The 23,838-nt window shown below is 37.3% G+C and overlaps 1 protein-coding gene across 1 annotated transcript in view; it reads right to left on the minus strand.

The window, feature by feature from the left end:
- LOC135085702 (organic cation transporter protein-like) overlaps positions 1 to 23,838 on the minus strand; it is a 48,518-nt gene that overhangs the window by 19,895 nt on the left and 4,785 nt on the right. The window contains exon 2 of the mRNA XM_063980516.1: positions 12,872 to 13,324. Coding sequence (XP_063836586.1) covers positions 12,872 to 13,263 — 392 coding nt within the window. The 5' untranslated portion in view covers positions 13,264 to 13,324. The remainder of the gene's footprint in view (positions 1 to 12,871; positions 13,325 to 23,838) is intronic.

The raw sequence follows: 23,838 nt of genomic DNA on the forward strand, positions 1-23,838 counted from the left end.
ATATGCATTTCATACATTTATCCATCTACCCTCACAAACTTTTACATTTATATCATTACATAGCAGGATGGTAGGTATATAGAAGGATCAGCAGTCTAAAGAGATTTTTAAATATTTGCTAAACACATTACCCTCTTCCCTACAGTCGGGCAAGAACCGCGGAACAATGAATTAATAATCCGGATCTAGCCGGTTCATTACGCACAGCATTGAGGCATTGTTTGATTGCTAACCTCCCCTGAGGTCAGTTGGCATCGTGAGTGACTCACGGCCTCATGCAACTTTCGCCGCGGTCGCGACAGGATGGGTGGCCGTGACAGCTGTCAGTTTTGACAGGTATTTTGGCGGGTGGCCTAGACTGCTAGGGAATCCGCGGTGGCTAGTTGAACGGAAAGCATGGTCGAACTGTTTTGTTTTTAATTAGGTAATTTATTATTTAACAACTTGCTTTGGACTCAATGGCGTCTAAGGGATTTATTTTTACGAAATCCATGAAAAAGCATCATCAAAACACCTATATTGTTATATTGTGGAATTATATCAATTTCCACTTAACATTGGCACATTTTTTTTTATCCACAACTAGGAAAGTCTTGGCCTGATTCTCACCTGATGGTAAGTGATGATCAGGCCGAAGGTGGAAGCGAGCTTCACCCGGAATCCTCAACCACGGAGGAACTGGCTATCTTACCTCTGACTGCCGGAACAGAACAAAGCTGTTAACATTGTTGTTATGGCGACAGACTTAGGTAAGATGGTATTAGGTATGATATTATACCGGATCGGTCATTGGGGGAGGCCTTTGTCCAGCAGTGGACGTCATTTGGCTGAAAAGAACGATTAGCATATAGCCAATAAACAAAAGAAGAAGAAGACTGCACTAACCATGAGGGTTTTAATGAGAACCTCAAGATTAAGTAATAGGGTTTCGTTAGCACTCTTTAGGTTAGTGAATCCAAACAAATAACGTATTACTTATGTAGGTAATGAAGCAATAACTTACCACACCATTTGTGTTGAATAATGGTCATTTCCTCTAATCAATATTAAATGTCAATAACTTCCTTTAAAATATAGGAAGAGCCTTCAAGTAGAACATGAATCTTGTAAACTATTAGTTGAAACGCCCATTTAGTTTGCAAATTGATCGATTTTAAATTGAAAATCGATTAACAGTTTTGTTTCTCAGACCGAGCTATTTCATCATCATAATTTCAGCCACAGGACGTCCACTGCTGAACATAGGCCTCCCCCAATGATATATCCATATCGCCCGGTTGATAGCGGCCTGCATCCAGCGCCTTCCTGCTACCTTTAAGAGGTCTTCTGTCTACCTTGTGGGTGGCGGACGTCCCACATTATGGCGAAAGACAGTGGTAGCTAGCTAGGCGGACTTAGAACAAGCCCTACCACCAACTAAACCAAAATGAAAAATCCGCCCCTACTGGGAATCGAATCCGGGACCTATTGGGTCTTATCCACTAGACTACATAGGAAGAATTCAAAACACGCGGGCGATCATAAGTTTGTTATAAAAACACTAGCTGATCCGGCGAATTTCGTACCGCCTAATTCATCAGAAATAATGTATCTGGTGAAAGTATTTAAGAAAGAAAGATACATTTATTACAATGGACATCACACAAATACAGGCAATTACATAGACATGACAGTGGAACATAATTACACATATATTTCGATAACTAAGCGTTTCAATAACTCTTTTATAACGCAAACAGCTAGGGCCTGGAAGTCGCTGCCTGCTGCTGTCTTTCCTGAATACTATAATCCGGGCCTTTTAAAGGCCAGAGTGAACAGATATGTACCATCCTAGACTGCATCTCAGGTGCCAACTCAACCAAGTGCCATTGCAGTCGAATAACCGCCATGTCATGCATTTTTTTTTTCAAATCCGTCTAGTAGTTTTGGAGACTATCTAATCTAAATAATATAAAAGGAGAAACTGACTGACTTAGTGACATATCAACGCACAGCCTAAACGGCTAAACGTAGGCACTTGGAAGGGACGTAGCTTAGGTACCGTAGAGGTGCACTAAGAAAGGAATTCCCGAAATTCCCACGGGAACGGAAATTAGCGGGAAAATCCTTTTGTATGAAAAACCTAAACCGCTTAAGTTATACGCTTGAAATTTGGCATGCAGGTACCTTAGTAAACTTAAAGCTTAGTTACAACAGGATATTGCAAAATTCCTACGGGAACGGGAGTTAGCGGGAAAAAACAATTGTATGAAAAAATCTAAACCGCGTAAGATAGATGAAGGGGGTAAAACGGGATCCACGCGTACGAAGTCGCGGGCGGCCGCTAGTTCAATACAAACAAACAAATCTTACCTCTTTAGAATCTATTAGTTTATGTGTATTGCTTAAAAATATTCATACGTTACATGTGTCTGTCGGTGACGTGTGATTCAGGGTCAATATCATAGTTAATAACTTATTCGTGCAAAATAAGATTTGGTATACAATACTAAGTGCTTGCTTCCGTAGTCGGCCGAGGAAATCCGTAGGTAGGTACTGCTAAATTGAAGGTAGTCGATTATACATAATGCCGTAGTTCGGAGGACATGGCGGATCAGTAAGGTCCGGTTAGACAATGACGCTTAAATCTCAATTAATCTAATGGTTACACCACCACAAGGGACAAACTTGACCTTCACTGGTTGGGTTATTGGCGGTCAAGCTGTAGATCCTGGCTACACAGGAGTTGCAGCGGTGAGAACGAGAGGTGGAAACAGTCCCGTATATTGCTGAAGTCTTTGGATCATACAAATTAAATTAGCTGGTGTTATCAAATACTCAAAATTGAACAATGAAAAATAATTAAACCGAATGATAAACAAAAACAGTTATCGTATAAAAACTAAACAATAATCATTTCCTAGTAGATTACAATCAGTTGTAAGGTTTAAACTTTAAAACCGCAGGTGTCTTCTTGGAAATGATCTTTGAAAAGGAACTCACGATGATAGTGTACAAAATGATTTTAGGGTTCCGTGTAAGGGTACGGATCGGCCACAGAATTGCTTAACTCAAGTTGCAGTTAGCACATATTATCACATATAGTGGAGGTAGAAACGTTTTCGAGTGGCGACTACAGACTGAAAAAAACTATTCCCACCTCTCGTTCCCACCGCTGCAACTCCTGTGTAGCCAGGATCTACAGCTTGACACTAATAACCCAACCAGTGAAGGTCAAATTTGTCCCGGGGGAAAGTTAAACTGTCATTGGACCCGCAACGAAATTAATCAGAAGGAGATTAGAGGAGTTCGAAGTTTTGAAGACCACAGACTGGAGGACGAGTTAGTGTAGCCAGGCCTACTACTCGGTGGACCGATGATCTGGTGAAGGCAACGGGACCGGTCATTGTATGTCCAGCAGTGGACATTTTTGGCTAAAACGGGACCCCAAAGCATACCCATAAATGCCTTTGCTAGCTGTAATTAATTGCAAGTAAGTTACTATATTATCTAAAAACAAATATTAAACCATCAATCAATACTTAACAACAATGTTTTATAGGCATTGTCTTGTCCAAATTCAAATCCAATATTTATTATTGTCGTGTAAATTGAGTTGTAATAGTCTCACTATATTCTGCCTGTCGTTAAGATATTGTAAGTAAGATATAGGTACGGAATTCGTGTGTGAATCCGACTCGCACTTGAGGTTTTTCTGAAGTCACCTCTTTCAAAAGATGAACTGTTTCAACCCGGAGGTCGAAGTTTGATTCCCAGAATGGTACTTTGTGGTAGTTTTAATTTACTTTACAAATTTTATCTGATTGGGTTTTTATTGGTCAAGCTGTAGATCCTGGCTAATCTTTTCTTAAAGGTTTTAAACCTTTGTTTGTCACATGTCATCCGCTTTGCAATGGAGGGAAGTCGAACCTTAATTTCGAACTCCTCCTATGTTCTTCTGATTAATTTCGTTGCGGGTCCAATGACAGTTTAACATTCCCCCGGGACGAACTTGGCCTTCACTGGTTGGGTTATTGGCGGTCAAGCTGTAGATCCTGGCTACACAGGAGTTGCAGCGGTGGGAACGTGAGGTGGGAATACTCTCGTTTACAGATTTATCAATAAAATATTTATGACCATTATCGCGTGGTTTAAACAGCTATTTAAAGAATCCATAATGAATAAATCAAAATGCTGATGGTCTATTAAATGGAGATTCAATTGGTTTACTAAGAAAAGTGCGATTTGAAGGAAAAATAACAGGTTTTTAAAAATGTATCGATGATTGATGAGAATTAGCAATGTCGTATTTAATTGTTTACTTTTAAGTCTAGTGTAAGCCCTCAGCTTCGTTTTCAAGATTTGTTTTCATCATCATCTTCTTTTAGCCACAGGACGTCCACTGCTGAACATAGGCACAGAATAAGTAATAGTACAGGTACAGAAGGATTACTCCGCAAGACGATTTAAATAAATGCAAGTCTTGCTACGACGCGATACAGTGGAATTCAGCTCGCACAGCACTACGTACCTACAATTTAATTCACCTACAAGTTTTGTCTCTTTCTATCGCGTGCCTCTGAACTCTTCTTACGCTGTTAGGGTTGCTGTCTAGTGAAAAAATAATTAATCTACTTATTTGTAATGAGGTACGTATGTAGGTAAGTAAGTATTACTGTTATTTTACCTTTGTAAAAATAACATTTCAAATATACCTAATTAGGATTAAAAAAAACTTGTTTTATTACAATGTCTTCATTCATACCTATTTTAACATAAGACAGATAAATTAAACATACTATTACAGAAAAAAGAAGAATCCTATACTATCCTAACTAAGAATTTTATTATTGATTACCTACATGGCCAACATACCTTTCAGCATCTTTGGGAAGCGAAAAAAAAGATAAATCCGGTAGATTTCTTTTCGAATTTAAACACCCGAACGCCGCACAATATTTCTTTCTCTTTATATGTCCATTTTTAAATAATACTTCGATCATAGAATTAGGTACTACAACTCACGCCAGCGTCCTGACGGGCGCGCGCGTGACACTCGACTGATATAATACCCGCCGGCGGGGCGCTTCGCTGTAGGTAATTATCGGATGTACCGCGCGGAGTGAGCCAGGCCTGACATAGGCCTCCCCCAATGATTTCCAGATTCAACCAATGAGTTCTTTCAGGGTCCGAATCATTCATTCATTCATTCATCAACAGCCCTTTACAGTCCACTGCTGGACTATGAGCCTCCTCCACTATAGTAGAGGGTTTTGCCATAATCTCCACGCTTGGCAAGCGGGTTGGAGATAGCAGTTTAAAAGATTGATGTTTTTCAGAGAGCGCTGCTGCCCATTCTCTGTTTGATGTGTACTCCCTAAGTCGCCTCTTACGACACCCGCGGGAAGAGTAGGGGTTGAAGACAAATGTATTCTACTCTGCCGTCACCACACGGCTGACGGTCCGAATCAACGCTTATTTAAAGACCAGGAAGGCGCTGGATGCTTGCCGCTACCAACCGGGCAATAAGTATGGAAATCATTGGCCTATGTCGAGCAGTGGACGTCCTGTGGCTGAAATGATGTTGATGAAGGATTTGGTATTAAAATAAAGCAAACAAACAGACATAAGTATAATAAAGTTACATTTGCACTATCGTATAAAGATTGTGGTAATGCTATGTCGGTATTTTCAACTAGTGTATGAACACGTGAAAATTTAAATTATAGCATACCTACTCGTGCTTTGTAATATGTCATTATTAAACTATGGCAAGTCATAAGTTGGGGTTATAAACGTGGTACATCGACTTCTTAATACCTGGGACCTAGAAATTTGTTCAGAATACGTCTTGTCTGTGATAATTTTTGATGGGGAAGGCATAATTACCATAAGTGGGAAAGAACTGTGGGATTCCGGACAAAGCCTTCACTATCAGAATCCTTACCGATTAATCGGAGAAAAGTGCAATTATTAAGTAAATCGTCATATTTATATTCCCGTCAATTTTTCACAAGAATTCAATTCAATTTTATTTGCCACTTAAAGTGTAACGAGTTCTTTTTCTTTAAAAATACATGAAATGAGTTTACATTTTTTAAACTAGTGCAAGGCTTTTATGTCTTTTTCTGTGACAAGTCAATTCTGTGGAAAATTGACAATATCTCGAAAACTCGAAACTAAGACTGGTGTATTTATTTATACATCCAAATTTATGCACACAATTAAGGTAAGTGCCCCCTACTTCGGTATATTAAGGCACTTACGACTTTAACATTTTATTTAAAAATAACCAAGCATAATATCAATATGAAAGCTTTTGTATGCTAAACTTTGGTCTTTTGACAGTAACTTAATACATAAATTATAGTTATATAGTTTGAACTTTTTTTAATATTAATTGTTCTGTGGACCTCTTGTTTGGATCCTGTTTCGTGATAAAATTTTGCTCTGATTCTAAGTTCGTGAACTCATGTCCCCTATTTCGGGATAAGGTTTTATGGATCGAGTTAGGATATTTTAATAATGATTAAGGGTTTAATAAATTTAAAAACGAAAATATACATTAAGAATAAATTAATTGTGTGAAAATGACGATATTACTTACCTGAAATATTTATGAGAAATAATGTGAGTCTAGCTAGGTACGTACCTACGTATAAAATTTTGATTTGTTAATTCTAACAATATGTGAAAACATTTATATAACCATTAGAAATGTGGGGAGGGGCTGCCCCCCCCCCCCCCTTCGTACCCATGAAATTTTGATTTGTTATTTCTGACGATAAGCATGTGAAAATATTTATACAAGCCATTAGAAATGTGGAGGGGGGGGGGGGGGGGGGGTAGCGCCCCTCTCTGGAGCTGCTTCAAGTGAGGGTAGCCCCCCCTGAAAATAACCCCAGATACGCCAATGATTCATAATAAAAAGTAAGTAATTAATAAATTTTTTATCTATTTCAATTAGGTAGGTAGGTCAGTATTAAAAAAACTAAAAAATATGTCGATTTCTTTGATGGTATGTATCATAAAAGTACCTAACACTATACATTTATATATCACGAACTTGGAAAAAAGTAACATTAATACGGTTTCTTGTTTCGTGATATTGATTATTTCAAATTCCCCAAGTAAAATTCATGGATTTTTGTCAAATTGTGTCAATTAACTATTATCTACCCCATAAATATCACAAATAAACAAAGATAAATAAAACAAATCGAATTGAAACCAAAATTGCACTGGTAGTACTTATGCTAATTTATCTTAAAATTGGTCATTTATGTGAACTTCAAACTCGTGTCATATAAATTCTAGTGAACGAAACATATACCGAATTTAGGTCATGAGAAACTTAAATAAATGCATTATTTGTTTCATAACTTACATTTAAATTATCATAAATAATTATTTCAAAACCAAGCATCAAAATGTTATCCATCATATCCTTGATTCGGTAGTGTCACGAAATAGGGGACACCCGAAAAATAATATGTACGCTATTTCGTGAGTCAATTAATCGCAATTTTAAAGGAATTCTACGTTTTCTTATAACTTTTTTCTAAGCCAAATCAATTGTCAAGGAACACATGAAACCACTATTATAAGTTTTATTCAAATGGGCGTTCCTTCGCCTTTCTATAAGCTTAAGAAGTTGGAGCGCTAACCTTAGGGTGAGAGCAACCTTTGCACGCCGCACGGCTGTTTTTGGCTCTCTGAGAGTTTGAAGCTTCGTATTGCTCTCATTTTTGGAGCCACAATGTTGGTACTTGGTTTTTTAGATAGCTTAAATAATAGAGTTTTTGTAGTAATGAAGAATTTTAATAAATAATATTCCGTTTGCTTATTATTTGAGCTAGAAAAAAAACTTACGAACTTACGTACTATCACGAACTAGTAGCCGTTTACCTTAATTACATTAATTCAATTTCCGATTAATAATCTAAGTGGTCTAAATCGGGGGGCACGGCAGTGCCCCCGCCAAGTCGAGCGCGAAGCAAACACTGCCGTACCATCCTTTACTGGAACCATTTCGCCGCATTTTCAGGCCCCTATTTGAGAACCTCTGGATAAGACCAGAACGCAGAAATTTTCGTCATCTAGTAAGCTATAATCACATACTTAAAATCCAAAATTTCAGGTCTGTAGGTCATTTAGTTCCGAAGTTAAGCGAAAGCAAAGTTTCGCATTTACGACACTCACTCACTCACTGATGATCATCAAAATAGAACTAGTACTTCCCATAAACTCAGAGAGCTGAAATTTGGTACAGAGTTAGGGTTTAATGGCCACATAAAGGGAAAACTATAAAAACTAGGAAAATCGAAGATCTGGAGTAACACCACATTCTCAATACTACTCCGGCACCGTGGTGTTCGCCTGTATCGCTCACCGCTAGATGGCGCTAGCACTAACAAGTGGTGTCCAGAGTTTTTTCCTTTCTAGAGCCCCCCGTCGATTAAGTTGAATGTTGTGTAATTTGCATTTCGTTGATTTCGTTTATTATATTGTAAGGTTCGCTAAGGTTATGTTATTAAAACAATTCTGATTCGTTGTCCATTTTAAAGGTCGTTGAGTTTATTTGTGTTTAATATCGTAAAAAAATGTCGATAAAATGACGACGTTAAATAATTTTGCCAATTTCTACAAAAAGAAGTGAAATCCCACCAAAAACATTCTGTAAAAAACTAGCCAAGTCTCGATGGAGCTGCTTGTTTATCTCTAAAAAGTAATGAAATCTAGACAAAGTCGTGCCAAGTCTATGGTTCCTTACTGCGATTTCTTTATTATTATAGTTAATGTTGTGTGACTTGGCCGTTGAACAATCTTTATTATGATAATCATACATAAGTATTATTGAAATACGCAGCTTTATTAAACCTACAATTGACTGGTTATTGTTGAATCAACGTTTTCCAAGTGGCAATTTTCCATCGTCAATGGGTAGGTAGCGGTTCTGGCGACAGATTGGTGCAATGGTGTCATGGAGCACCTGGTTTTGTCACCCTTCAACGGCCAAGTCACACAACATTAACTATAATAATAAAGAAATCGCAGTAAGGAACCATAGACTTGGCACGACTTTGTCTAGATTTCATTACTTTTTAGAGATAAACAAGCAGCTCCATCGAGACTTGGCTAGTTTTTTACAGAATGTTTTTGGTGGGATATACAGTTTCTGATTACATTTGCTCCAATTTGGTCATAGGTTTAAAAAATGCGGTAGTAAATTTGCGTCAAAATTTAAATAAGACCTTGTTTATCAATGAATGAATCCGTGTACGATAGCAAAAAAAAATGATTGCAAAAAACTAGTAGGTATTTAACCGACTGCAAAAAAGAGGTTAATGCATACTCCAGTTTTAAATGAGTAGGTAGTCAATTATACAATGGTTTGCTATAATCAATCCAAATCTGTCCTTCAACTGTCAAATTGCAATTTGTTTTCGATCAAATATCCATAATTTGCGATGCGTTTGTACCTTAACTAGCGGCCACTCGCGACTTCGTACGCGTGGATCCCGTTTTACCCCCTTAGGGGAATTTTGCGAAATCCCGTCTTAGTGAGCACCTACGTTCTAAAAAGAACCCCAAAGCAATTTTGGACTCCTAGCTAGCACTTGTAGTTTCTGAGATTTCTTGATGTGACGTCTCAATGGGGGTTCCTTTTAGAACGTAGGTGCTCAATAAGACGGGATTTTGTAAAATTCAACCCCTAAGGTGGTGAAACGGGGTCAACGCGTACGAAGTCGCGGGCGGCCGCTAGTAGCTTATACATTGGGATAGCATAACACATAGGCTATTAGGTACTTATCTTAATTCATATGTAATTAGGTACATAAAAGTAACTTCAAAATATACAGTTTTTACCCAGAAGTAGTTAGATAGACATTTTTTGCTGCCCGTACCGGAACTGTTAGCATTATGTAATCAAATTAATTACATACCAATTATATGTTTTTTCTAAGGGCAAGTTGTTAATGTTTTTGTTAAAAACATTGATACATGTATGATAAGTGAAGCTGATGGATTAGAACTTGTATACAGGGTGTGAAAATAGTTTGAGTATTTTTTCCCGTTTTAGCAACATTTTTCTTTACTGCTCCGCCGCCATTGACTGTATGGTATTGTTACATAGCCTAAAGAAAGTGTGTACATTACACCGACTTGGTGTTGGCCGATTCTTCACACAAATTAGAATAGAGCCCAACTATCGGCCGAATAAAAGTCGATGGTCTTCGTCTAGGCTAAAGGACAAATATGCGAACATCAGGCCTCCCTAACCCGTCTGGCCAGCGTGGGGAGTGTAGGACAAATCCTCCATTTGCCTCTGGTAAATTAGAGAGGGTCGTGCTCCTGCAGTGGAGACTGAATGACCTGATGATGATGAATAAGGAATCCCCTAACTGCGCGAGTCAACTCGCTTTAGGCACGCTTTTTGTACCATAATTATCGGGGGGCACGGCAGTGCCCCCGCCAAGTCGAGCGCGAAGCAAACACTGCCGTACCATCCTTTACTGGAACCATTTCGCCGCATTTTCAGGCCCCTATTTGAGAACCTCTGGATAAGACCAGAACGCAGAAATTTTCGTCATCTAGTAAGCTATAATCACATACTTAAAATCCAAAATTTCAGGTCTGTAGGTCATTTAGTTCCGAAGTTAAGCGAAAGCAAAGTTTCGCATTTACGACACTCACTCACTCACTGATGATCATCAAAATAGAACTAGTACTTCCCATAAACTCAGAGAGCTGAAATTTGGTACAGAGTTAGGGTTTAATGGCCACATAAAGGGAAAACTATAAAAACTAGGAAAATCGAAGATCTGGAGTAACACCACATTCTCAATACTACTCCGGCACCGTGGTGTTCGCCTGTATCGCTCACCGCTAGATGGCGCTAGCACTAACAAGTGGTGTCCAGAGTTTTTTCCTTTCTAGAGCCCCCCGTCGATTAAGTTGAATGTTGTGTAATTTGCATTTCGTTGATTTCGTTTATTATATTGTAAGGTTCGCTAAGGTTATGTTATTAAAACAATTCTGATTCGTTGTCCATTTTAAAGGTCGTTGAGTTTATTTGTGTTTAATATCGTAAAAAAATGTCGATAAAATGACGACGTTAAATAATTTTGCCACTTTCTACAAAAAGAAGTGAAATCCCACCAAAAACATTCTGTAAAAAACTAGCCAAGTCTCGATGGAGCTGCTTGTTTATCTCTAAAAAGTAATGAAATCTAGACAAAGTCGTGCCAAGTCTATGGTTCCTTACTGCGATTTCTTTATTATTATAGTTAATGTTGTGTGACTTGGCCGTTGAACAATCTTTATTATGATAATCATACATAAGTATTATTGAAATACGCAGCTTTATTAAACCTACAATTGACTGGTTATTGTTGAATCAACGTTTTCCAAGTGGCAATTTTCCATCGTCAATGGGTAGGTAGCGGTTCTGGCGACAGATTGGTGCAATGGTGTCATGGAGCACCTGGTTTTGTCACCCTTCAACGGCCAATTCACACAACATTAACTATAATAATAAAGAAATCGCAGTAAGGAACCATAGACTTGGCACGACTTTGTCTAGATTTCATTACTTTTTAGAGATAAACAAGCAGCTCCATCGAGACTTGGCTAGTTTTTTACAGAATGTTTTTGGTGGGATAGGTATATACAAAATTATATCTAGATTATTTGTGACTCATTAATTTTGGCGGAAACTACCACTTTTTGTGGGATTAAAAACTTTAATATAGAATATTACAGACCTTGCTGTTTTTCATACAATACGAAGTTCGTTGCATGACCGAATTATTATAAAAGATTATCAGAGCATGTTATTAAATTATTAATATTTTTACGAGTCCATTGCAACTGGTAATTTTTTAACAATTAAGGCCCAGAACAGACGGCGAAACGCAACTGCAACGAAACTGCAACTGCTAGTTACTTTTGAGTTGCATCTAAGTTTCTGTCATAGCGTCCGTTGAGAGACCACACATGACGCGACCAGTTTGATCAGTTTCAGTTTTATTCATCAGAATTATCAGAAAGTTGCAGTTTCGTTGCAGTTGCGTTTCACCGTCTGTTCTGGGCCTAAGACGAATAAGGCCCTTTTCACATGTTCCGGTTGCCGGCTAACATACACTTCACCACCGGATACCCGGCGCCGGTTAGCCGGCAACTGGGACGTGTGAAAAGGGCCTAACATTGTAGCAATGTTTCAGCGCTTACGCCCGTATTCAAAATCAAAATCAAAAATATTTATTCAGTTTAGACCACAAGTGGCACTTATGAACGTCAAAATGTAGTAAAAAAGAAAAAAGAAAAGGTAGCCCTTATGGGGCACTTTACATGTCTCCTTATCTTTTGGTCCCTAACCAGCGCTTCGAGACAAACATATTATTATGGCAAGTGCGCGTGGATGCACAGGGTGACCCACGAACCAATCAAAGAGCTCTATTCTACGCTGTGTGTTCGATTTGCTGCTTCACTTAAGCAAGCATCGTTTTGTGAATACGGGTCAGAGCACACTTATCAATCCGGAAAAGGATTAACAATGTATCGCCTTACCTGTAAGGCGAGGCGTTTCCGTTACGGTGCGGATAAGTATGCGTTGCATTATGATACAGTTCATACAAAGACTATATTAGACTATATACTGACTGCCTCGAGTAGATACGGTTACGATCCGTTTCCGTGTTGATAACTGTGTTTTGACAAACTTGACCTTCAGGGTTTTTATTGGTCTAGCTGTAGATCCAGGCTACACAGGAGTTGCAGCGGTGGGAACGAGAAGTTGGAATAGTCTTTGACCGCCTCGAGTTATACGGTTACGATCCGTGCCCAGGTTGATAAGTGTGCTTCGTCCTTAAAGCTAAAATAAACTCACCTTTCTTCCACTGTGAGGTTCGCCAGCTCCGGCACCCAGCACCAATGCTGCTCAGGAACAATCGTCATGAAGATTTGCGAAAAATACACAAACGCAACGAAAAACGCAAACGGTATCATTAACAGGAACAAAATCTTCTGATACAGTCCGAATTCTCCAACGTAAGGCAATAAATCATCAAAATCTGTAGCCTTTTTCTGTTTATCATTTTTATCCTCTTTTCTACTATTTTCGGTAACTTTTTTTTCGCTGGCAACATCGGAGCTGTCATTCATATAGCCTTTGTTCACAAAACCCCCGCCCAAATCGATGTTTGACAGTTTGTTGTCTATGGAATTTTGGCGGGAATCGTCCTCTTGGTCGCAGCATGGAGTTCTTTCTTGAGGTGCCATTTTGAATTCTAATTTTGAATTTTTGAATCAAATTTGCATGCTCGAATTTGATGATTTCGACCTGTAACAAAGAAGGAAAAAATTAAGAATAATAATAAGCATTGTTGTGTTCCGGCAGTTGGAGGTAAGATAGCCAGTTCCTCTATGGTTGAGGATTCTGGGTGAAGCTCGCTTCCACCTTCGGCCTGATCGTCACTTACCATCAGGTGAGATGCAGGCCAAGATCTTCCTCGTTGTGGATAAAAAAGAAAATGAATGATTGTATAAAAAGTATTTAAAGAAAGAGGTTACTATGTTTGTCTATATTCATATTTTATTACACAGAAGACGCGAATGTAACCCGGTCGAGTTAGCTGCGCACCTGGCAGCCGTGACGTCACATCGTCGCTCTGGTACGAGGGAGAGTCGCATTCGTTAACTCGATCGTGCTATAGGTAAATGTATGTACACTGTGTTGCCTACGCACGTCGCCTACATTCTACCAATAACTTAACCATTTATGTAGGGCCTTGAAAATACATTTGAAAGGGCTTTAGGATAGATACTACCAAGGTCCACCTTATCACCATTTTAGGTTTTGATTCAATTTTAAATTCTAATTCTTTAGGTAGGCCCTTTTTACGCACGTCCCAAATAATTTATAGCTTGCCCTACCACCACTTCAGGACAAAATATAAGAAAAATCTTTAAATGATAGACATAATTACCAAATTAAAACTTTCTTTTGGTTGTTTAAATTCAAAGTTGTAATTAGGTACTATATTATTATGTCATTATTATAATAACGTGTCTAGTTATTTCATCATCATCGTAATACATATTTCATGACGATTAAATATCAAATAATTATTTAAAACGAGCTACCTTCAATTCCATCATCATTACTATAGTAATAAAGCTAAGTAGTTAAAATAAACTAGGTTCAAAGACGAAGTCATGGGCATATTATGATAACTAGCTTAGCCGGCGGCTTTGTCTGTCTTTTTCAGACTAAGACTGAAGTACCTAATAGAACAAAATCTATCTTTAAAAAAAACGAATGGCCACTGACTCACTCATCACGAAATCTCAGAATCTACAAGTGCTAGAAGTATCTTTGCATGGGGGTTTCTTTTAGAACGTAGGTGCTCACTAAGGTGGGATTTTGCAAAATTCAACCCCTAAGGGGGTTAAATGGGATCCACGCGTACGAAGTCCCGGGCGGCCGCTAGTTTTGAAATAATGGCGAACAAAATAACAACGGATTTAGTATCTATTTATTTATCTTCCAAGTTCTAAGCTCAAATTGATGTACTGACATTAAAAATTCATGACATCCTTGAGGTATTCTTACCTAGTTATAAATTAAATCCTTCAAGCCCAAGGTCAAGTTACAACGATAAATGTTAAGTAAGTCAGTTTTTCTGTGACATGAATTTTACGCTGGCGAAGCCGCCGGCAATAGTTAGTAAATAATTATACTGTTCTGTCCGTCAATACATTAGCTTATTCACAAAATTAAGGCTGAGTTACACCTCCAAACTTTGACTGTAACATTATCGATTTTAACCGGTGTTTTTGTATGAAGTTTGACAGATTTTTGACGTTTGTCAAAGTTAAAGTAAGATGGTGCAACCCAGCCTAAGACTTAGACCTTCAATAGTGACAGAATTACTTGAATAGCCTGAGGCGAAATAAATCTGAAATCAACAGCACTTAAAGCTATAGGTCTTGCGCTTAACTCAGTCTGTGCCTGTACGGCTAGCACGAAAAATTTTCGAGTTCGAATCGTTTGCGTATTCGAATCGCCATCAAAAGATTTAGTACGAAAACTACAACAGCGCCCTTATGAACGTGTCGTAAAGTGAACTTAGTATGAGAAATGGTTGCACGAAACTTATTTTGAGAATCAAAATTGTCAAGTTATCGATTAATTCGAAGGTTGAGTATCGAATTTTGTCGAATACGCAAGCTTGCGTATTCGACATTTCGACCTCATGCTAGAGGTAGGTACTGAGGTAGGGAGCGGAAAGGGAGAGGTGACATTGACATTATGAAGTGACAGAGCATACAAATAATCTCTCACTGACGTTTGTCGTCCCAAAAGCATCCTCCCGTACCGATTCCTCAGGCACTGACAAAGATAAGCTCTTTTTAGGGTTCCGTAGCCAAATGGCAAAAAACGGAACCCTTATAGATTCGTCATGTCTGTCTGTCCGTCCGTCCGTCTGTCCGTCCGTATGTCACAGCCATTTTTTTCCGAAACTATAAGAGCTATACTGTTGAAACTTGGTAAGTAGATGTATTCTGTGAACCGCATTAAGATTTTGATGCAAAAATAAAAAAGAAAAAAAATATTGGGGGCTCCCCATACTTACAACTAAAACTCAAATTTTTTTTTTCATCAAACACATACATGTGGGGTATCTGTGGATAGGTCTTCAAAAATGATATCGAGATTTCTAAAATACTTTTTTTCTAAACCGAATAGTTTGCGTGACAGACGCTTCCAAAGTGGAAAAAAGTTGGTCCCCCCCCCTCTAACTTCTAAAATAAGAAAATGAAAAATCTAAAAAAAAACATAATTATGATGTACTATAAAAACTACCAACGAAAATTGTTTTGAACGAGATCTAGTAAGTAGTTTTTTTTAATAGGTACCTCGTTAATCTTAAAAAGTTGTGATAACCACGATTTTCCCACAAAACTGTCAAACTGGGCATGCCTTTACTTAAAATGTCAACTTAAAGCTAATGTCGTAATAGGACCTCGGTCGTATGATCTTGAACGTGTTTAGATTAACTACATGACATACAAACTAATCTAAAATCTGTATGGATGTTTGTTACGTGTATACCTAAATGGCTGTAGCTATTTTGATGAATTTTGGCATAGAAATAGACTAGGCCTTGGAGCTAGCTATTGTCGGAAAATAATTAAGGCCCAGAACAGACGGTGAAACGCAACTGCAACGAAACTGCAACTTTCTGATGATTCTGATGAATGAAACTGAAACTGAAAGTTTCAAACTGGTCGCGTCATGTGTGGTCTCTCAACGGACGCTATGGAAGAAACTTAGATGCAACTCAAAAGTAACTAGCAGTTGCAGTTTCGTTGCAGTTGCGTTTCACCGTCTGTTCTGGCCTAAGGCGTCGTAAAATTAAAACTTTTCTTTGTTTTTGGGAGCGGTACGGGAGGGTGTTTTTGAGACTTCGTTTGCTCTGTCACGTTATAATATTTTATGTTATAGTCGGCCGTTTGGTGTAGTGGTTCAGAACGGACTACTATGCCGAGAGGTCCCGGGTTCGATTCCCGGCCGGGCAGAAATTGAAATGATGAATTTTGATTTCTGTGACGGGTCTGGGTGTTTTCTATGTATATTAAGTATGTATTTACAAAAAAAAAGTGTTTAAGTATGTTTATATCCGTTGTCTAGTACCCATAGTACAAGCTTTGCTTAGTTTGGGGCTAGCGGCGCAGTGTTAAATGTCCAAGGATATTTATTTATTTATTTATTATGTCAAAGTCGTCCTTCCGTGCCCCTCCCATACCTCAGGCACTTACTTAGTTAAGCGATATACCTATAGCACGTTTTCGTTGAGTCTAAAATAAGGCATTTTGCAATAAGGATAATATGTTGCAATAGGCACGGCTATGTCGTAACTGTATCCTTGGGTAAACGCTCTAGGCTCTAGAATTTTGTTGGTAGGGTGACCATGGTTTCGATTAAAAAATACTGAAATATTGTTTCTGCTTTACTTAAACCTATGCCAAAATGTGTATGTGTCACCGTTGCTCAGTTGCGTCTTGTTTTTTAATGTTTACCTGCGCCTCTCCACCACTATAATCAGGCGACCACTGAAAACCAGCGTCGTGGTGCTACGCACTGCGGCATTATGCTGAGTGGAAGCCTATTTGGCATAATTTTTAAATTAATTTTTTATCGTATTAATTTTTTGTAATTTTGTTGTTCTAGTGTGCCAAATAAATGTATTTTCTTTCTTTCTTTCAAATACTTATTTACTTTTTGGCCTAAAAATAAAGTTGACAGAATAATGGCTTCATTCGCCATCTCCGAGTAAAGTGTCAAATAGGCTAGTTCCTTTTAAAGTCAGGAGTAGCAATTTATCGAATTAAAGTATTCTCTGAATAATAATAATTAACTACGTCTTACCTTTACTTGTTAAAATAGTGTTCATCAGGAAATTACAATAGAATTTTATATACTTGGAGATGGCGAAAGAGGCCTCTAAACTTTCAATGTTTTTAGTGGTCTTAACAATTTTAATTCTTATTAATTTGTGTATTTATTTGCATGAGGCTACAATATACTTAACTACACCTTAAATATTAACATACCCCAGTAAATAATGAAGAAAAAAGTTGTGAATTCCATCCAATTCCATTGTCAATCGGTTTTTTTAAAGTAATATTTTGATATAGAATTTGAGTCTCAAACATCAAAAATATTTGGGCACACTAACAGTTTAGTCAATCAGTGTCAAGCCTTAGCGCAAACAGCCTTTCTATTTTAAGTACACAATGTAGGTAACCTTAGTACATACTTAAATAAATAAGTAAGTTTTTATCGTAATTGAAAAAAAAATGGATTCGTGTTTGGACTTTGGATATAAATTATTTTTTCATTATTACCTATTAATACAGTTAGTAAACATTTTACACTGCGCCATCCTAGTACCAAACTATCAAATCTTGTTCTTTAGGTCTTTGATATTTATACGAGTATTCTTGTAATACTCATAGCATACAAATAATTACATAGAAAACGTCCACCTGCAAATAATATTACGTTATTATGTTCATGATTTTGTTGTATCGTGCGAACTCTAGGTATTAATAAAATAAGCAATTTTAATATCACCCTGTATGAAATTCACACGGCCCTGTGTTACACAGTTACAATGTTGAAAGTAATCTACAGGATATCATAGCACATAAATAATTTATTTATTGCTTTCAAATACATGCAAAAATGATCCGTTTAATGTATGTGCGAAATTTTAATTGTACACCTTGAGCAGTCACTTACGTTAAACAAATTAAGTGTAGGGTGTCTATAAGTAATTTTTTTCAGGGACTTTCCTTTGTATATTTTTTGAATTGGTATAGGTAGGTACATGTATTTTTTTTACTAATAACATAGCCGAAAAACTGCTGTTTAGTAATTTAAGTAAGTCATTAAGTACTCGCCTGTGCCTAAAAGGACATACCTTTTGTTTTCTTGTGTCTTTTAGTGCACAATGAATTGGAGCCAAACATACTAGAGGCAGTATAATGTTAAAAAAATGAATTTAGTAAATACATAAGAATTTAGTAAAGAACATAGCCCATGACTAAATTAAAATTATTTTCAGTGATAAAGCTTGAGCTCAGAAGAATCGAATAGATTCCATTATTGGCTGTAAGAACAAAAATACCTGTTTGTATTATTATTATAATGAGCTGTGGTTTTCTGAATAAAGAAAAATAAAACAAAATAAAAACCTTTTTAACACGGTTTCAAATAAATAAGATTTACAATGCAGTGAAAAAGTGACATTTATGGATCATTTCGAAAGTTCCTATTAGTATTTAAACCGCGGTTTACCTCAAAATAAATATGTGCAATCGGAGAGTTTATTGCAAAATTATTGCAATTGCATGGCTGGGCGTGATGAGAATACAATTTAATGGATTATTTTAAAGTAATATTATATATCATTTAGAACATCTTTAAAAAAATAACAAAAAACTATAAAATGTAAAAAAAAATGTTACTAGTTTATGCCCGCAGCTTCACTCGCTAAGCCCAACTAAAACGCTTGTGTTAGATCGAACTAATGCCTCTCAATCAGCAGTCGACAATTAAGCTGGGTTGCACCATCTTATTTTAACTTTAATTAACGTCAAAAATCTGTCAAACTCCATACATAAAACACCGGTTATCGTTACGGTTAAAGTTAGATGGTGCAATTCAGCCATAATGTGCATATATGGTGCATATAAGACCATTATCGTTTGAAACCAGCCGTTTCGTTGAAAACCAGCGTCGTGGCCTTCCCCACTATGTGCCACGGTATATGCTGAGTGGAGTCCCATTGCGATGGGCATCGCTGTTGCGATAGGATAGCACTGCTCAGTTCTCTTTTTATTTCCTTGTAATATTTATGTGCTATTTCTGTCTTTTTTTCCGTATACGTTCTGTCCTTAACTAAGTGATGTTCATCGTAATAAATGTTTCTTTCTTTCTTTCGTTTAAGACACCCTGCAGACTACACACTTTTTGCCAGATAGTTTATTCGGGTGGTTAGTTAATCAGTACGAACATGACGTATGGATATGGAAGTACGCACGTTACACCTATTTGGCCGACTCTCATACAGATTTGAAGCCGACTAAACTTTATATCACATTATTACACAGCATTATTGTGTTCCGGCAGTTAGAGGTAAGATAGCCAGTTCCTCCGTGGTTGAGGATTCCGGGTGAAGCTCGCTTCCACCTTCGGCCTGATCGTCACTTACTATCAGGTGAGATACAGGCCAAGAGCTTCCTCGTTGTGGATAAAAAAAATAAAAAAATATCGGCTGACTAAAAGTTTTTACTCTGCGGGTGTCTAATATTTTTCACGCTATCTACAATAACGGTTTAGGTACACAATAGACCACCAATTAATTATCTAATTCCTTTATCTAAATTGAAAATTAAATCAATAACAATTTAAAAGTCAATCCTAATTCAATCAAAATCATGGCCACCCTACCACGACCTAAATAGTCAACCGTGATAAATTGGTCATGTAAAATAAATAAACATTAACTATTGCGAATAAGTATAGTTAGTGATCGATCGCAGATTGTCATCTGCAAGGTTACTACAAGTATGGATTAACGAGTCTATTTTTTGCATCTAATTATTTATTTATAATTATTTAATTAACACGTGAACACTTCTATAATTAGTACAAAAACTTTATGATATACATACATATTTATAATATCTTTATTGAGCGACTTCACTTATAATAATAGCTTTTGCCCGCGGCTTCACCCGCGTAAAATTTAGTTCGTCACAGATCGTCATAAATTATAGCATATAAATGTTAATCTGGGTTATAAACAATAATACTGTAAAGTTTCAACAAAATCCGTTCAGTAGTTTTTGCGTGAAAGAGTAACAAACATCCAGACATTCAGACATCCTGACATCCTGACATCCACACAAACTTTCGCATTTACTATATTAGTAGGAGGATTAATTATTCTTAGTAATTATTCTTATAAGTAATCTATTTTGTTTTAATGTATGAGAACTCCCACGGAACGGAGACACTCATAATACGGAGATACCCATGTTTATGAATTTGCTAGCGGCCGCCCGCGACTTCGTACGCGTAGATCCCGTTTTACCCCCTTAGGGGTTGAATTTTGCAAAATCCTATCTTATTGAGCAGCTATGTTCTCAAAGAAACCCCCATGCATTTGAGACTTCTAGCACTTGTAGTTTCTGAGATTTCGTGATGAGTGAGTCAGTCAATCAGTGACCTTTCGCTTTTATAGATACAGCTATTTAAAGCCTTTTCATGGAAATCATCATCATCAGGTCATTTAGTCTCCACTGCAGCAGCACGACCTTCTCTAATTTACCAGAGGCAAATGGAGGATTTGTCCTACACTCCCCACGCTGGCCAGACGGGTTGGGGAGGCCTAATGTTCGCATATTTGTCCCTTAGTTACTCAATACATAAGGCAGTAAAATCACATAATCAAATAAATTATAATGACATTTTATAATATCAATGCCCAAAAATTTGCAATAATGTTGTAATGTACAGTTAATTTCGGTTTTTAGTGGCATTTAAACGGTTAACGTTCATAAAGTAGATAAAATATTGAGCTCATTTTGTAATTACGTATGAATGCAGCTTGGTACAATGTCAAATGTGTCTTAATATTGTTATACTAGCGTGTACCCTCGGTTTTGTTCGCGTTTTGAACCAAATGACGTCCACTGCTGGACAAAGCCCTCCCCCAAGGATTTCCATAATCGCACGCATCCAGGCACCTCACCTTCACCAGATCGTCGGTCCACCTAGTGGGGGGCCAGTCTAATCTACCTCTTCCGTCAGCTATAGTTACACCAGGGGAAGATGATACCAAAATTCCCAGGGAAGATGGGAATGACAATATCAAAAGCCACTTAATTTCTTATTAAAATAACTTTTTTTTTTATTTTTGGACATAGGTAGCTTACGAACAAATTTTTCATCCCCCATTTCACCCATTCGAGATAAATTTTTGAGGCAAATTGTACCTATTAAATCTATTTAATTGTTCTATAGAATTCCAAGCGCCCGAAGTCACAAGAAATGCTAGTTTTTTACAATACTAGCTGACCCTTGAAATTCGTACCGCCTAATAAAGGATTCTAATGGTGAAAGAATTTTTCAAATCGGCCCAGTAGTTTCGGAGCCATTCAATGAAACCATCAAATCTTTTTTCTTTATAATTTAGAAAAACAATGTAATCTAAAACAAATAATCTCCAGCATTGTCCATCAAATGAAAATTCAACTAAAATACAAAGAATCTCGTAAATTGAGCCTCTACTTAATTAATAACTACATTACCAACTTATTCTGCAGTTACAATGCTGCACCGCTCATACAAAGTCAAAACATTGAAAATTTTCTCGACCGCAAACATAAGTTTGTCCTAACTTTTTGTGGCAGCCTTACTGGTGCTGTTGGCGAAATGTAGCAACAGTCCTTATTGCAAGGCAGTAAGGTTGAGAATGGAGTGGGAGATAGGCGTGAAGTTGGCAATGACCTCAATAGGTACTGATCACGTACTATAATGACTTCGGACTAAGAACTATGAATAATGGATGCGGTATTTTTTATGGTTTGTCCACTAAAATTGTCACAAACGACAGACAGTGTTAACCTAGTGGTTAGAATACGATTTGAAGTCTTGAAGGTTTGGAGTTCGATTCACAAAGAATGGAGTAGTTTCGTGATGTTGAAAACATTAGATTTCACTGAATGGGATTAAAATATAGATCAAAACTAAAAAGCCGGTGAAGTTATTTTTCGACAAAGTCGCGGGCAAAGACACGGGTCTTTAACAAAGTAATTAATTGTAATTTGTTAATATCACTCAAATACAAAATGCACACTGAAATTAATTAGCAAATAACGGTTTTTCACTAATTAAGAGATACAGGATTTTATTTTGCATTAATTTTTTGCAGAAAGACATCTTCCGGTAATTAAAATTATTGCAAAATTGTAATTTTGTTGCATAACATTAATATTAATATTGAAAGTATATTTAATTTGAATTTGCACCGGACAGGATGTTTGGTACATAGGTTTTTTTTTGCAAAATAATGACATTACTAAAGGTCATAGCAGACTTATCAACTCGGAAAGGGATCAACACCGTATCGCCTTCCGCGAGCTGTCATCGCCTTGCGCGCTGTCAACCGCGAGGCGAGGCGTTTACGTTACGGTGCGGATAAGTGTGCGTAGCAGTATGGAGTTTCATACAAAGAATACTGACCGCCTCGAGTTGATACGGTTACGCTATGTGCCCTGCCCATAGCCACTTCAGCTTGCTAATCCGTCGGGCTATGTCAGTGACTTTAGTTCGTTTACGGATCTCCTCATTTCTGATTTGATCTCGTAAAGAAACACCGAGCATAGCCCTTTCCATAGCACGCTATGCAACTTTGAATTTAAATAGTAATTTATGCATATACAGGGTGTTTGGTAAATGGGTATATGAGCCGACACTAGCCCATGTTAACATGGGCATATAAATGGTATGGTGAAGTCAGAAAATTGATATCTTCATTTTAATTATTTTATTTTTCATACAGATCGGATTTTATAAAATTAATTTTGTATGAAAATTAAAAAAATTTAAATGATGATATCAAATTTCTGACTTCACCATACCATTTATATGACCATGTTAACATGGGCTAGTGTCGGCTCATATACCCATTTACCTAACACCCTGTAGATTTTGAATTTGACTTTGACTTTGCTCTACTTTTGCAGGTCAAGTGAAATAGATCCGATCTACATAATAATGATTATATTTGTCATTGAAAGTGACATCGGCATTTATCTTTCAAGTAATTATAGCACTTATCCGTAAGGTCCTTTAGTTTGAAATGTCGATCAGAATTCATAATTTCTATTGTTTTTAGATTATAATTATCTATAAGGTTAGGCGTGGTCGGATGACGAATTGTATTTAATTTTGAACTAGCTGTGCTCGCGACTTCGTGCGCTTAAAAATTGTTTGAATAGTATTTCCAGTTTTTGCACCATTTTTCTTTACTGCTCCGCCCCTATTAGCTGTAGGGTGATGTTAATAGCCCAAAGCCTTCCTCCATAAATGGACTATCCAACACAAAAATATTTTTTCAAATCGGACCACTAGTTCCTGACATTATCGCGTTCAATCAAAGAAACAAACACTTCAGCTTTGTTATATTTGTATAGGATTTACCAGAGGCAAATGGAGGATTTAGCCTCCAGTCCCCACTGGCCAGGATTTGAAGGCTATAACATTACCCTACAGGC

This window comes from Ostrinia nubilalis, chromosome 29, assembly GCF_963855985.1.
Source record: "Ostrinia nubilalis chromosome 29, ilOstNubi1.1, whole genome shotgun sequence".
Taxonomy (NCBI): Eukaryota; Metazoa; Arthropoda; class Insecta; order Lepidoptera; family Crambidae; genus Ostrinia; species Ostrinia nubilalis.